Source organism: Eschrichtius robustus, chromosome 13 (genome assembly GCF_028021215.1).
Source record: "Eschrichtius robustus isolate mEscRob2 chromosome 13, mEscRob2.pri, whole genome shotgun sequence".
In the NCBI taxonomy this organism is placed as follows: Eukaryota; Metazoa; Chordata; class Mammalia; order Artiodactyla; family Eschrichtiidae; genus Eschrichtius; species Eschrichtius robustus.
The window spans coordinates 67,204,069-67,221,364 of NC_090836.1; the positions used below are offsets into that span (position 1 = coordinate 67,204,069).

General features: G+C 33.7%; 1 protein-coding gene across 3 annotated transcripts in view; it reads right to left on the reverse strand.

Moving 5' to 3' along the window:
• The window catches only part of PPP1R12A (protein phosphatase 1 regulatory subunit 12A), a 154,303-nt gene that overhangs the window by 25,511 nt on the left and 111,496 nt on the right, over positions 1-17,296 (reverse strand). Inside the window, exons 10-18 of one of the 3 annotated variants that reach the window (XM_068560054.1) lie at positions 15,881-16,096; positions 14,523-14,617; positions 13,567-13,671; positions 12,483-12,650; positions 11,909-12,085; positions 5,508-5,598; positions 3,866-4,066; positions 3,454-3,622; positions 841-962 (exon numbers count right to left, since the gene is read on the reverse strand). In XM_068560054.1, coding sequence (XP_068416155.1) covers positions 841-962; positions 3,454-3,622; positions 3,866-4,066; positions 5,508-5,598; positions 11,909-12,085; positions 12,483-12,650; positions 13,567-13,671; positions 14,523-14,617; positions 15,881-16,096 — 1,344 coding nt within the window. The remainder of the gene's footprint in view (positions 1-840; positions 963-3,453; positions 3,623-3,865; positions 4,067-5,507; positions 5,599-11,908; positions 12,086-12,482; positions 12,651-13,566; positions 13,672-14,522; positions 14,618-15,880; positions 16,097-17,296) is intronic. The other 2 variants (XM_068560055.1, XM_068560056.1) reach the window with 2 other exon arrangements.

The window sequence follows — 17,296 nt, forward strand, 5'->3', positions numbered from 1 at the left end:
AAAAATAAAATTTTAATATTTTTTAAAAAGGTGTCCTTATTTCTTAAAAATACAGACTGAAGTTTTTACATATAAAATGATATTACTAAGATTTACTTCAAAATAATACAGGAGTTGGGAAAGTGGTGGGGATTTAGCTTAAACAATAAATACCTGGGGTGGGGCCATATACTTTTTTATGTTTGAACTTTTCTGTATTAAAAAAATTTTTTAATGAAAAAAAAAAAATCAACTGGCTAAAAAAAACAATCCTCCCAAAACCAAATTATTTTTGCCTTTCTGTAGGTATATGTTGTATTGAAACAGTATAAATTTCACTTTAACCACGTTACCCCATAGCTCTTCTTTCTCTTGCATATGAATATCAATGTCAGGCATACAATCAGGGAATCAAGAAAAAAAATTTAAGTTTATAGGATTGTTATAATTTGATAAGTAAAGCACTGCAACTATCCAGCATCACTTGAGATGGAAATAATTGTTATGTATATCATAATCATATTCGTGAAAATAGGATTAAATGTAAAGCATCTTTCTTTCAAGAACCGCTAAGATAAATGAGCAGTTTAGCCATTATACAATAATCAACATCTGTACACTGAGCTGCAGCCATTATTATTTTTATTCCAATATTGGGACAGTATTCTTGCTTTTAATACCAGAAATCTAACTAGTTGTTTATTCTTATAAAGAAGAACTCTTCTGATTTAAATAAGTCAGCTCAAACACATAGTGATGATCTAAAGAATATATAATCTGAGGCATATAAGAAATCATTAGTGTACATTCTTGGAAAGATTAAGCATACTATCAAGTAGTTATATTTTAATAGGTTCTCACATCTTGTGTCCAGAATGAAACTCCTGTAGATCTTCTTTTCTCTCTTGGTCGCCGTCGTTCTCTGATTGATTTAGGTTGTGATTTATCTTCTCCCTCTTTTTCTTCTTCTCTCTTTTCTCCCTCTGTTAAGGATTAAAATTAATCATATGGCAGCCATGTATCTTGATAGTATTTTGCAGTGTAAATGTGAAAATAATTCTAAGTCAATCTCCTTTGTGAAGCCTTCTAAAATTCTCTAATCAGAAATAATTTTTGCCCCTCCCAGTGCTCCTATAACACTTGGCTTAAACATGTATCTGTATCTCTCATTAGATACGTTTTTGAGAATCAAGATAAGAACTAATTTTAATTACTTCATTTTTCTAGTGCCTAAAACAAAAATTTTGCTAAAAAGACACGCTTGCTATTTGCTGAACAGAAAATAATTGAATCCTATGAAGGGAATGGGGTCCCAGTTATTAACGTCTGACAGGAAGATAGTTATTATACCTAACATTAACACTTCAAGATAGTTATTATACCCAAACAGTGCATAATGATGGAACAGCTAGTGGGCATCATACAAATTTATCAGTTTCTGCTTCTACCATTCCCAGTCCTCCTTCAGCAGTAATGAATACAGTAGTCATTGAATTTTCTATTAGTATCTAAGAGTAAACCTTTTTTTTTGTTGCTGGGGAAAAAATTATCTTTTATTAAAAACAAATCAATGTAAACAAATGTTAGTCTTCAAATTTGTTCCCTTCCTGGGATAGTTAAAATAGCTTCAGACTTACATACTAGAAGAATATTAGGGCCTCTGAATATGCTTTAAAAAGTAGACGGGGCTTCCCTGGTGGCGCAGTGGTTGGGAGTCTGCCTGCCAATGCTGGGGACAAGGGTTCGATCCCTGGTCCAGGAGGATTCCACATGCCGTGGAGCGGCTAAGCCTGTGTGCCACAACTACTGAGCCTGCGCTCTAGAGTCCGCGAGCCACACTACTGAAGCCTGCGCGCCTAGGGCCCGTGCTCCACAATGGGAGAAGCCGCTGCAATGAGAGGCCCGCACACCGCAACAAGGAGTGGCCCCTGCTCACTGCAACTGGAGAGAGCCCTCGCGCAGCAATGAAGACCCAACGCAGCCAAAAAAAAAAAGTAGATTGTAAAAAAAGAAAAAAAAAAAAGAGACCTATATGGAACAAAGTAACGTTAAAAATGATTTTTAAAAGGCTCCTTGTGTCATTGTCTCCTTGCTGTGAAGAAAAAGAAGCAAAAGAAACCCCAAAATTATAGTATTAAGAGGGGTTTTAAAGTTGCTTTTAGAATTAGTTTACAGCAAAGGTCGCAAACTCCAACATAGAGAGTGGCCATCCAGGTTACATAGAGAGGTAAAATGGGCCAGGAGGGGCTGCTACTTGGCTCTCATCAATTGTTGACCTGTGAGCATTCAGAGCCAGCATTGCCATATCCTCCAACTTTTCAACAGAAGACAGAAATCTGAACTTTTATGCAGATACCCCTAATTTTAAATGTTGGCTCAAAATTTTTACAAACATTAGATGGGCCTCACACTTAGTGGTTTAAAGAACTGAAATATCTCAATGACCAGCAAAAGAAAAGCCAGCTGGAAATAGAAAAAAATTTAATTTTCTGAAGTTTACTCCTACATGATTACTGATATTATCATGACTAATACTATGAAGATTTTGCTTTTTTTAAAAAATTTTTATTTATTTATTTTATTTATTTTATTTTTGGCTGCGTTGGGTCTTTGTTGCTGCGAGCAGGGGCTACTCTTCGTTGCAGTGTGCGGGTTTCTCATTGCAGTGGCTTCTCTTGTTGCAGAGCACGGGCTCTAAGCGCATGGGCTTCAGTAGTTGTGGCTCACGGGCTCTAGAGCGCAGTCTCAGTAGTTGTGGCACACGGGCTTTGTTGCTCGCCGGCATGTGGGATCTTCCCAGACCAGGGCCCGAACCCGTGTTCCCTGCATTGGCAGGCGGATTCTTAACCACTGTGCCACCATGGAAGCCCGAGATTTTGCTTTTAAAATATAAAATACCTACAGTTAGGAATAATTTTATTTAGTAGCCATCTCTTATTTAAAGGAGGAGCTAATTAGTGTTTACATAGGAAGTTTATATGAAATAATAGGAAATGTTAATAGTGTCAATATGCCAATATACAGCTGAAAAAGAAATCTATTTCTCAAGAAATAAGCATAAAAATAAGTTTTTTTGGCAAGGACATTACATATGTTAAATGATTTTTGTTTAAAACAATTTCACAGAAAACAGTTAAAAGATATCTACATAATATGCAAGAAATGACTTGAAACATTAATAAACTGCTCCTAGAAATAATCACCCCACCAGCTTTTCTATACTAACTTTTCTATGTTGATGGACATAAAGATTTTTGAAGGCAATAAAGATATATGTATCAATGCCAGACCATATTATTTTCTGTTTTTATTTTCTACTTTTCTCATTCTCAACCATCGTGTTCTTTCTGGTTAGGTAGAATGAGTCCCAGTTTAGGATGTTGTTTCTCTTCTGTTAAACTATTAGTTAGGAAAAACCAACTCAAAGAATTAATCTGAAGGAAACAAAGTGTTTTCAAAATTTGGTCTTCTTACCTCTTTCATTTTCCTTTGTTAATCCTCTGGAGTAAGCAGAAGTTATACCTACAAGACTATTTGGCCTGTTTAGTTGACTTGAAGCATAGAGTGAACTGCTCATGGTAGAAAGTGAAGAGGATGGAGTGGTTGAACTTGAAGTTGATACTGGTCTGTAGCGTTGATAAGTCTGTGAAACATTAAAATTAACACCCATTTGAAATATTAAACATAGATAAAAACATATAAGACACTTAAATTCATTTCAAAGGAAAAGTAATGTTCTAATCATGTCAAAATAATTTAGATTTCCAGTTAAAGTCCTTATGAATATTTTGTATATGGTTTGTTAGTATATAAATCTCTTGCATTTTGAGAATCACAAGAACTATCCGTGCCACTTGACCTAGTGGTGTTGTTGGTATACTATTACCTCATCATATGTTCTGGAGTACTTCTGTTTATATTCATCTTCTCTAGATGTTTCTGACTCCTTCTTTTCTTCTTGCTTCTCTTTATCCTGTTTTTCTTTTTCCTCTTTTTCTTTTTCTTCATTTTCTTGTTCTCTGGTTCGGGTAGAACGACTCCTTCCTATCGTTTTCTCAGCTTCCTGAAGATCAGTCAATGTCACCCCCTGCACGCAAAAAAAGATAAATTTAATTATGAGAGGCATTAAGGCTCATTTCAAAGGAATATTTTATAAGTAGATGTATTAAATGTGAATGTATTAAAAGTCAAATATGCATGTTTGGAATTGGTTTGCAAATTGAAACAGAATTTCTACTTAGCAAGTCACATTCATTCTATGAAGAATCATCATGAGCAAGCACAATAATAGGTACTGGGAAAGAAATAAAATATGTGCAAGAAATTGTCTCTGTATTCAAGAAATTAACAGAATAGCACAGGAACTGACCATATGAATATAAATATTCCCAAGAAGTTCAGAGAAAGAAGGAAAAGCCAATATATGCATTATTTATACATTAAATTTATATGTATTTATGTTTCTGTATATGTATATGCACACAGAGAAGATTTCAGTATAGAAGTAATTTTTGAAGGTTAAGTCTTGAAAAGAATAGGTTGGATTTCAAGAAATTAAGGTACGAGGACAGAAAAAATACGTTAAGTAATGGCAAGGATTAAACACTTGAATCTGGGGACTTCTCTGGCAGTCCAGTGGTAAAGAATCCGTCTTCCAATGCTGGGCATGTGGGTCTGATCCCTGGCCGGGGAAATAAGATCCCACATGCCGCGGGGCAACTAAGCCCACGTGCCACAACTACTGAGCTCACGTGCCTCAACAAGAGAGTCCACGTGCCGCAAACTATTGAGCCCATGCACTCTGGAGCCTGCACGCCACAACTACAGAGCCCACATGCCCTGGAGCTCACGCGCCACAACTAGAGAGATAAAACCCGCAAACCACAACTCGAGAGAAGCCCACGTGCTGCAACGAAGAGCCCATGTGCCTCACCGAAAAGATCCCACATGCCTCAATGAAGATCCTGCGTGTTGCAACTAAGACCCGAGGTAGCCGAAAAAATAAAGAAAATAAATAAATAAAATAAATAAACAGTTGAATCTGGACTTTGGAGCCCCTCAACTGTAGGAAAGGGAAGGCACAAGAGATATGGGAGAGAGAGTGGCAAGGGGGTAAGAAGATGATAACTAGCTTGAGTGACATTTTTCTCATACTTGTATATCAGCTTTTTGATATACCTAATATAAAAGACCTATTTCCCATAGCTTCCAAAGATGCACAGAATTCTTTAATAATTATGACACATCATATATGATTAATTTTAACACTGATCAAATACCCTGAGCCAGACACTATATTAGGAATAGAAAAATAAATACTCAAAGAGATACAAAGGCATATGCTACTTAGACGAAATGTAACATTAACAGTATAGCCACATAAAAAGGCTACGGTAGGATTACTAAGGCAACTTTTATCTTTTAAGATTTACTCATATTATATAGTGACATCAATATTTTCACAGAAATGTGAAAAAGGGAAAGATAATTTATTTTGAACTTTTATATATTATACACATTAAATATACCTGTGTTGATCTTCTAGACTGTCTTGCTTGTCTAGATCTTGCTTTTCTTTGGGATTCAGACTCTTCATCTCTAACAGGAGTGAGGTATGATCTACAGTAATAAATAAAAATGGTCACTTGGAGATACAATACCTGTGAATATAATTACACATGAACGTGCGTAAGTGAAACATTTAAATTTAGCATTTTAATGGATTTTAAGAAAGAGTCTTCAGAAAATGGTTAAACCCACTCTGAAATTCAACAATGCAATTTGATAGTTTTTTAGATTGGAACTACTCATATTAACATATTTTTAAAGTTCTTCCTAACCACAGTTTTGGTTTTTTTTAAACTATGTAACATCATTCCTCTTAGCTCCTTTCTTGATTTCCTGCAACACCATCCTAGATGGTATGTGAAGTTACAAGGCTAAACTCTAGACTGTCAATGTCTTTTTATGGTAAAGGACTGAATGTAATATTTAGGATATGGGATGACTAGTGAGGAAGCAGCACTCCCTGCATTCTTGTCATTGTGCATTTACTAATAATGTTTTTGACAGACATCACACTTTTGTTCATACTTTAAATTCTCTAAAAATTCAAGTGTTTTTATACACAAACTGCTTTAAAATCAGCATCTTATTCTTGGGTCACTGATTTTCTGATACAGAGAAGAGGATTTGGCATTTATGTTCACTAGATTTTATATTATAAATCTAAGCCTATGTTCCATCCTGTCACAAGGTATGCACAATTTCAAAAGCATGCAATCTATGTCAAGAGGTAAATAATGAATTAAAGGGTTGAACAAGCAAAGACAAGACAGAGCCCTGCAACATAAGAAAACTTCCCTCTAATGATCAATATTATTCGGGAAGTTCAACTGTTAACACTTTATCTAGTTACACTACCATCTAGCTCACATTTCTCACAGAACATTCTGAACTTGAGTATCTTTATTTTCTGTTGTTCATTAAGTTTATCAATAACCTATCATCATACCCCTATCCCCAAATGCTATTTTTAAAAAACTCTCCTGTTAACTTTAGTGTTCTTCTCAATCTGTAATTCATTCTGCTCTTTAACCTCCCTGACACTATTCACATATTCGTAACAAACTTTAGAATTTATTCTTTGTTTTATGCCTTATGTTTTATTTTTTCTGTGTCCTTTAAAGCTCTAAGTTCAGAGAGTATAACACATCTTCAAACACCTTACAGTTGTTTACAGTTCCTTCAGAATTCTTTTTAGAGAACTCTCATTCTTTTTGATACATAGGAATGCGTCTCTCCCTCCAAAGTCTTGAATTTTTTGGAATCTGTCTCTCTAAAACTAGAATACAAGATTCATTATTCCTAGGATTTGTCTCCTTGGATAACTAACCCTAAGATGACACAGTCATTTCTCACCCAAGATCCTGGTTGCCTCAATTTCATCAATTAACTCCTACTTATTGGTTAAAGTTAGTTCTAGAGGACTGGTTCTTCTTGCTTCTACTCTAATCACAGATAAACTGTAAAGCAAGGTAAGTCAAGAAATTCTCAAGAGGGTGTTTTTACTTGAATGAGACATCCAGCAAACTTAGATGAAAATCCCATCACTTCTATATTCTGACTTAAGTTGTTTTTATCATCTGCTTTGAGAAAATATCACTTGTGTTCTCTATTCAGTTGAATAACTTATAGCACTATATCATAAGGATAAGACTTTTTTTTCCTCTTTATCCGTATGTTTTCTATCATTTTTTACCTCTAGGTTTCTAGAATATCCTGAATGATTATGTCTTTTTGCTATCATAGTAGCACTACATTTATCTCATCAATAAGGCACAGCTGATCAAATTGAAGCACTTCATTGAAGAGCTCTATCCTACCAAATTTGGTTTCTATTAAAAACTAGTACTGACATAAGTTCATAAAATAAAATTTTAATTTTTTTAATTAAAAAAAAAATTTGTCTCCCTAAAAGTGAAAGGCAAGGGAGAAGTCACTAAATAAGACATTTTGCTTATCACCATTTCTGTAGTTTAACTTCCTCTTAGTTGAAATTCTGTATGGCTTCATCTGTACCAACGCACAAACTCAGAGATGAATACAACTGGTAGGATACCTGCCCTCTCTCCCTTCTATGCTGCTCAAAAGCTTGATATTCCTTTTTCTCCCATTGTTTTATTATTTCTATTCTGTCTATATATCAATTCTCTTGAGTTTTAAGGTTTTTATTCAGCTATAACAGATACTTTCTCATTTTTATTACGACTCCAGTGATTTTCTGGGACAAGAAAGAGGATAACCAATAAATTTGTTATTAGAGTTTAAGAAACATTAATTCTGGAATACGATTTTTGTATTGTTTGTTGTAGAAGTTGATTATATAAATGTGGAAAATACTATACATTCTAACCTTCTCCAGGAAAATAACAACATATTAAAGGGTCTGAAAAGGACTGAGGGAAGAAACCTGTTTAACTGTGTTTAACTCAGCAATTTCCAAGACCATTTAAGGAGGAAAAACTTTTTTTTTCTTTTGTGGTACATCTATTAAATGTGTAAAAGTTCTCCGTGAAATATTAGCCTGTAAAATGGCTATTTTTTTCATCCATTCATTTAACACTTATTTATGCATCTACTGGTCCTATGCAATTTACTGCCTTTTGGACTTCCACCAGATGAGGAAAAAAAAAATAACAGAAAGAGAAGAAACCTAAATGTGATAGCAAATCTAGTTTAACAAAAGTTTATAGCAGCCTAGACAGCTGCATGTATCACTTTAGCATTTCATGAGCTGCTCTGAAAGTACAAATGGACACGAAAGACTGAATTCTTATTTCCACTATGTACAAAGTTTTCATATATAGTTTAAAACAACTGCATTGTCACTATGCCCCTTTACCCCATGGCAAATAGCACTATCAACCATCACACTCTCTCCCAAGAAGCCTAGATTATTTTTCAATACTTTCAAGCTGCCATGAAAGTTAATAAATCTATTTATCATATCTGGTTTCACATATGTAGGTCAGGGGCATAAAAATTACTAGCTGAAAGACTTGTAAAATCTGTTCATTTAAAATTTCCATACAAACATTTGCTCCAAATTAGCATAAAAACCTAGCCTATCGATTTGTAATATAGGAAATATATTTGATAGTCCCCATCTGAAATTCAGTTCCTTTCTCCTCCTTGAGGTGTCTATACAGAGCAGATCTCTAAGAACAGGATGTAGAGAAGACAAATAATTCAAATTTTTAATATTTGTTTAATTCCAAAGAGGTGATCATCAAAAAGATGGCAGAACATACCAAATTCCATTACTATATCATATTGTCATATTGATCTCTTTCGTATAACTGTATAGGGTATATAATTTTACTTACTAGTCTTAGATTGCCCACTATTTTCTGAACAATCCAAAGGTTATTTTTAAATTAAGGTTTTTTCCCTCAGTAAAAGCAATTATTCTATATATTATTTCCCTGACATTTATTGGCTGAAATATTTATATTTATTTATAATATTTATACTTTGGTTAGTCACCAAATTACATCTCTAAAAAACTGAATACCAGCCCTTGCTTCTCACTCAGCATTTTTCCTTCCAGAGGGAAAATAAGTGGACAAATGGGAGCTGGCTGAACCATGTGAATTCATACTACAAATACGAAGTTATTAGTAAGGTACTGTTTTGCAGTTTGAAAAGACTACGGAGAATTAGAAATGCCTAAACAATGAAAGAATTTGCCATCTTGCTCCACCTACCTATCTATCTATCTATCTATCTACCTATCTAGATATTCTGCCGCCCCGCGAGACTTGCTGGATCTGTTCCCTGACCAGGGATTGAACCCAGGCCATGGCAGTGAAAGCCTGGAATCTTAACCTCTAGGCCACCAGGGAACCTCGCCATGCTCCATCTATTTAAAGCTAGCTTCTCCTCCCTGCTCCCCAATACCTCCTCCCTCCAATTAATCAATTGGAAATCTTTATGAAAACAGAAAATTTTCATCCAAACCTGATCAATAAAAACAGGAAAAGTCAACAATAATGTGGAATTTAATAGTGTACACAGTAACTTTACATAAAGTTACATAAAAGTACATATGTAAGGGTACCTAAAAATGGCATAAATGTATTAGTATCTTTTTCAGCCACAGTATATTCTTAAATCACCATACATACATTTGGGGGCAAATTTTCAACTATATACATTTTGAAACCATTAATGAAATTTAATTAAAACGACAAACAGGGGAATTCCCTGGAAGTCCAGTGGTTAGGATCCGTGCCTTCACTGCTGAAGGCCCTGGTTCAATCCCTGGTTGGGGAACTAAGATCCCACAAGCCAAGCAGCGCGGCCAACAACAACAACAACAAAAAGACAGACGAGGCCAAAATTGCAAACAATTATTTGACATGAAACAAAACACAAACATTAATATTATTGCACACATCACTGAAACAAGTTAAGACAAAATTTCTGTAATGTAGACCAGGAAAAATGTCAATAGACATATTTTATTTCTTATGATATGAGAACCTGCTCTGTCCTAACAATATCACAGAATATTTAATTCTCAATCTTTAAAGTCTTCCAGGATTTATTCTAAAAAGCTGAAACTCAATACTTTCCAACAATATAAAAAATAAAGAAATCTGAGGTCAAGAATCATAATTTGCTTGTTCTGACACAACTGATGATTTGGGGGAGGCATTCATTGGCTTTGTCATTGGAAAAATTTTTTTAAAGTATGGAATGCTAGAGATAGAAAGGATTCTAGAAGTTAAAAACTATATAAATTAAATACCTCATTTTACAGAAGAATAAATTCTGACCCACAGAGAACTCTTACCTTAGGATTAAGGCACAGCACGGAGTAGAAAACCAAGACCTCCTGAACTTTTTCCCCTTCAGCTCCCCACCTCCCAAAAAAGCAAAGCCCTCAAATTCATTTTCACTAGAAGAGAATGATGAGTGCCTATGAACCTCTAATTTCTGTAGGCTATGTGGCCTCATAGAAAACACTTCAAAAACCTAAAACTGACTAAGAGAAAAACAAAGCAAGAATAATTAAAATATGATATGACCTATACTGGTATTCAAAAATCACAAAATGCTAACTGCTTGTAGTGCTGTTAGAGAAGTATCATTAAATTTCACCATAAAAATAGAAATGAAGCATAAATATATTGACAGAAACTAAAGCTGTAATGATAGGCAGGAAAACATTTTTTTAATTAGAAAAGTTTTCAAAACATTTAACATTTTGTTACTTTTCATATATTCAACACAAATATTACTATAAGGATGCTACTACTTACAACAGGCCGTGCACTTTGCTAGGCACCAGAGACAAAAGATGTATAAGACTGTATATGAATACTATGTGCTAGAAATAAAACCAAATTAATCTGGTTGGTATTTTAGTTAAGGAAAATATCAGTTATGTAGCTAATTTTTCAAGAATAAAATATTTAAAGAGGTTACGTTTAGTTTCCTAAGATGTTCTTTCTCAAGAGGGAAAACCAAATTCAAAGCTAGGGACTATGCATGATATAGCAGACAGAACCCTGGACTGATTCTCCTGTAATACTGGGCCTACCCTTAGCTCTCATACTTACTAACCACATAAAAGTGGAAAAGTCACTTAATATCTCTGGGACTCAGTTTCCTTCTGTAAAGGATATCATAAAAGATAATAGGTAAATTCCTTTCCACATCTATGATTCCATACCAATTGGCTGCAACAGGAAGAAGTGAGCAATGCTCATAAAAATGTGTAAGCACATAAAACAAATTCACAGACCCTTTAAAAAATTTAATTAACAAGTGCCTTCTATGTACCAGAATTAAAACTAAGTGAATGTAGTTAACATACTTAAAATTATTTGGCTTACACATATGCATAAGAAGCCATTCTTCACCAAAAGAATTTTAAAATGAAATTCTCAAAAATAACAACAACAAAAACCGTTAAACATGCATCAAATTTCTTAATAATGAGGTGGAAGGGGGGAACAATGAGAAGAATAAAAAACCTGTTTTTGTCATGTTACATCTAGTTTTCCATGAGTATGATTTGTTTAGTATGTGTTTAGAGTATGCGCTTAGATCTTCATCACAAAAACGTTTTGAATTAAAGAAACCATTAAAACTAAGATGGCTAAGTATGAAGACAACTATCTGGCTCAGCACCTTTAAACAAGAACATTAATTCTGTCAGAGGTGGGTTACCAAGCCTAAAGGCTAATAATTGCTAATTATATCAATTTACATAGTTCTGAGCTGATCTAGGTTATCTCATGTATTAACCTACTGAAGAGATAGTCACCAACTTCCCAAGATTAAAAAACCAAACAAAACAAACAACTTTCATCATTGGGCAAGATATATCAGCAGTCCTATTAGGACCTTTACACACCTGCGTCTCTCCCTGACCTCTGAAGTGGAGGAGACAGTGCCAGCAGTAGTTGTAGTCAGGGTTGTGGTAGAGGCTGCAGCATTTACAACAGTTGGAGCAACAGGAATGGTCACTGCCGTAGGAACACTGTCCTTTTCTTTTTCAGTACTATCCTCAGCCCACAAACGATTTGAGGTACTATAACATCATAAGCAGCAACACAAAAAAGAGAAAAGGAAAACAGCTAAACAAGGAAAGCACTTTCTAGCAGCTGAAAACATGTGACTACAGGGATGGATTTTTTTAAAACATAAGGTGAGACATCTTTCATCTATGAACCAAAAAGTTCACCCAGAGCTGTCAAAGAGAAATTTACACTTTAAGCAGCTTAATGCAAGGAAAGTTCATAAGTCAGGAACTTAATTTTTTTTCCCCAGACGTGCATAATTGCCTCTTTTTGGAATCAATTTTTGTTTGTAAATCATTTTAACAAGGTCAATGAAAAAATCCAGAGCCCCACAATCTTCTAAACAAAAATGCATGCACATACATAAGCACACAGTAGGCCTGAACACAAAATGTATCTGTGACTCACCTGCTTTGTGTGCCTGCTGAGGAAGAACCCGTTGTAATCTTTGTAGTAGTGCTTGTGCTGGAAAGCAGGCTTTTCTGAAGCCCAGCTGCAGAGGTAACTGTTGGTGTTGATGTGGTGCTTGGAACACTAGAACTGATCAAATCATCTTGTCTTCTACCAAAGGAGCAACTAAAGGAAAGAGTCATATCTATATAGAATGTGTTTGTATGTGTATTCTATAGTCAATGCCTATACATTATACAGATTCACAAGGCTAGGAAAAAATCTAAAAGACTGTGTTCCTAAATACGCCACCGGCTCCAGCACCAAGAGTTGCATCTACAACTTGCTAGAGTCTAGATGATTTCCCTAATTTGGTAGTGTATCATTTTACTGCATTCCCCCACCCACCAACAAGATTCAAAGATGATCTGATAGTTTACATATCTGGAACTGTTCCAGGTCATATGGTCATGCCAGGTTGGGTCTGGAAAAACACTTTGGTTTGGTTTTACTCGGGGAAAGTTAAGACTTAAGCATTTTCTAAGAAATTGTTTCAGCAATGGGTCACATCCCTAGGAGTGACCCATGCCTATATTATACTTGTTGATCTTTTAGTCTTTTTTTGGTTGCTTTTAGCAGAGAAAATAATGCATAGATTTTCCACCCCCTCTCCAATATGATATTACCAACATTCCAATTCAAGGCATTTCCATTGCTCTGAGTTCTAACACAAGTAGAAACTTTCCAGGTCACCACATATCAATTAATTGATCTATTTCAACTGCTCTAGTCAATTATATAATTGACTTATATATAATTACATATAGAGTTCCTTTTTTAATATGTTATAATCTAAAAGATACTTCATAGCATATCAAATTTAATTTAAAAATATATAATATAATAGGAAGGCGTAAGTAGGAGCAAATTTTCACCCATCTTTAAATATATATTCTGTGTCTTTAAATGAAGTTTTATTTAAACAACAAAAGATATATTTAATAAAGGCACATTTTTAATGTTATATTAAATTGAGAGCTCCAAACTGCCTCATATTTTAATAAAAGAATACAAAAAAGTTACTTAAGAATTATATTATTACCTTTTATGATAAGTTGATCCTTCATTAATTGAGCTATTCTTTTTGAGATCATCTTCCCATTTTCTTCTTGTATATGAACTACTTGTTCGCAAACTTGAAGAATCTCTGTGAAAAAAATATCCTTCAGATTCTGGTAGATAATTTTAAAATAGGGTTAAAGAAGCTGTATTTTAATAAACATCTGTAGAAGCAGAAACCAGTAAAATCCCTTAGAAAAACACTCTGGAATATTTATTAAGAAGTGAAAGTAATTCACTAAGATTCCAGTTCTAAGATTCTATCCCAAAGGTATAATCCTAACTATAGGGGGGAAATTTAAATGTTTGCAGAAGTTTTATTTATGATGACAAAATATTAGACAATTTAAATGCCCATAGTTTGGGGAGGGGAAATGGTTACTTTAACCTCAGCAAATCTACTCTATGGAACACTATGTACTAATGAAAAACAATGCTTATTGAAAATACACACTAACATTTAAGACATTATGAGATCTTAAGTGAAAGAAAAAGTCAAGACACAAAATTGAATATTATAACATGATTACAATTATATTAAAACTTCTCATACTCTATACGTGCTGAAAAGTAGGAAGAAACAAATTAAAATGCTGACAGTGATCAAGTAAGGGCTTTTTCTCCCTTCTTCTTTCTCCTTTTCTATTATGTTCCAAATATTTAGAAAACATATAGTAGTCTGGGACCTCATCTGCCACCACTGCCCCCTCACTCTGTTACAACCGTAATGCCTTCATTTTTTTTTTGCTATTTCATGAACATACCAAGCCTGCACCTCCTCAAGTCCATGTACTTGGTGTTCTTCCTATTAGGAATACCCTCCATCTCTTCCTGAAATCCATATCCCACATAATTACAACAATGCTCATATTTTAACTCTCATGCTAGATAGTAAAGATTTTATAGTAAAAAAAATAAAACAAATCATAATGAATCCACCTGTTTTCTTTCTCTTCAATGTCAGATGTACTGGCTAGTCGTCTTGGTATTGTAGGTGCGACATATGCAAGCCTAGTTCCTTTACTATCTTTCTCCTATACAACAGGGAGAAAAAAGAGTGAACGTAAATCTGTGATGATTATAGGTGCTGCTAAAAGTATTATGGAAAGAATATTCAACAATGTATAATTACATAGCCATCACAGTTTATTTTATAATATTTCCATAATTCCGAGCTAAACTCCAAAATTGATGTCTATCAATATTCAAGTACTATAAACACTAAAAGACAGCCTGTTCAAATTAATTTTCTTTTCCCTCTTCTTTAATCTAGAATTAGTTCTTTTATAACATAAGAAAAATTCCTCCACATTTTAATGACTTTTTCTGAAACTTCTGTAACATTTACTGTAATGTAGTATTGTAAGATAAAATATCTTTACTTCTTTCAGAGAAATAAGGTCTCAAATACGGTTCACTGATAAGTCTCAATTATTTACATCATACAAGCTATTTACTACCTTGATATTCTATGTTTTAAAAATATAACATTAAAATATACAAAACAAAAAGTTATTTAAATTATATTTAACCAAATCTGGCTGAGAGTGTAGTGACAATGACATCTGTTACATTCTCATTATACTGGCATCAAGTACTTGGAAAACAACTGGAAAATAAATTTATACAAAATAAAAAATATTAAAATTACTTAATGAGAAATTCATTTCTGAATTCCTGATACATGTAAACACTCCTGTATAGAGCAAGAAAACTGTAAGGAAAAAAATGTCCAAGCACTAAAAATGCAATAGAAAATAAATAATCCAATTATACAAAATAGCACTGAATGAACTGTGGTGCATTCTATTTAATGCAATTTAATACTGCCTTTCAAAACATAATTATTAAACTTGCTCACTAGGACAAAGCTGTGATGTATCAGATGAAAAAGTAGGTAAAGAAACTGCGATATTGGATAAATGCAACTTATGAGTATAATCACATTCTAGAACAAATGTGTTCCTAAACTTTCAAAACCCTTCTTAATAAATAAAATTAGCTTGCTCCTTGATACATTTTATTGTAAATTCTCAAACAGAATAAAGGATTCCTTTAATTGAGTATAGTCTCATAATTTATGTTTTGGGCAAATACACCTGATCTTCCCAATAATTATATCCCATATAGACATCTGCTTAAGGTAGGTACATTTGTATTATCATGTAATTCATTAAGTCAGGTGAATTAAGTTGATACATAGATCTAATGATACATAGTAGAAAATCCAATGGATCTGATTCCTGGAAAACAGATTATCATAGTTTTTATAGAAACCAAATTGTGAAACAGATTACCTTTTCTTTATTATCCAAAGAGGAGGAAAGTCTGGGACTTGAAGCTGAACGCATAACACCTGCAGTGTCTTTTTCTTTCTGAGCCTCTTTAGATGCTGTGATTTCTGCAAGTGCGCCATAACTACCAGTCTTTCTAAGTCCTAACCTCCAAGATGCAGGAGACTCATCTTTTCTCTCTTCTTCTTTGGGAGAAATTTTTGTAGCTGAAGTTGGAAACTGTTTTTATTTTATTTTTAAGGAAAAGGAGAAAAATTATACAATACTGATCAGTCCTTAAACTGAAAATGAGACGTTTACAGATATGTTTAAAATTATAGTTAATAGTTTCAGGAGAAACACTTTTACTAAGCAGGTTAATGTCTTAGTCAAAAATGTAAAGATCTAAAACTGAAGATGGAAATACTACCTTTCCAGATGTTAGATTTAAGAACACACACTCCACACTTTGTATCACACAGAAAAATTATGATGCAAATACAGAGAACAGAAATGAGCACACCATATTGACTTAAAACCATGCATCTTTGAAACCAATATTCATATTAAACTTGTTATGTTGTAACCTAATATAAATCCTTGCACATCGAAATGCCTCACCATAGATTTTTCACCCTTACTGGGCACAAGAACAATGCCAGTTTTGCGCAAGCCCTGCCTCCATGATGCAGGATCTACTGATTCCACCACAGGCATGATAGGAGCAATGAAATCATACTAAAGCCAATTAAAATAAGACAGGTAAAGAGATAAAGATTGAAAGTATGAAAACAGGAAAGGAAGTTATGAGCAAAACAGACTTTTCTCTTTTTAAAAGAATTTTATAACAAATTAAAACCCAACAACTGGGTAATTATCCAATCTTTAAAAGTCACTGGGAACAAGTTCCAGTTTTAGCATGAGAGAATCGGAAAGAATCTAATACAGAAACTTCTAAGGCAGTTGAAGGCACATAGAGCAGATAATATCATAGTATGAAGTGAAGAAACTACTGCCCTTGAATTTTGTTTTTATTCATTTTGTACTTGGGTTAAAAAATTTTAAATCCATCATCATCAACAAAAAAGTAATCATCAGTATATTTCTAATTATAATATTTAATTCATTAATATTTTAAATATCATAGCCTTAAATTTACTGTTTGATTTTTCCACCAAACATTAAACATTTCAACTAAAAACTGTTTTTGTACAAATATTTATTTCATTTTCAGGGCTTTCCAACTGCCCTAAAAATGAAACATCTGTTGCCTGTAACTAGTTCACCTCATTAACTTCACTTACAGAGTTTAAATATTCAACCACAGTTAAATATAGATGGTAAATATAGCAACTAATTACTACAAGCATAGGATATAGATTAAAAAAAAACAAAACAAACCAAAACAACCTTTCTTTCACACCTATTACCAAGGTTTGC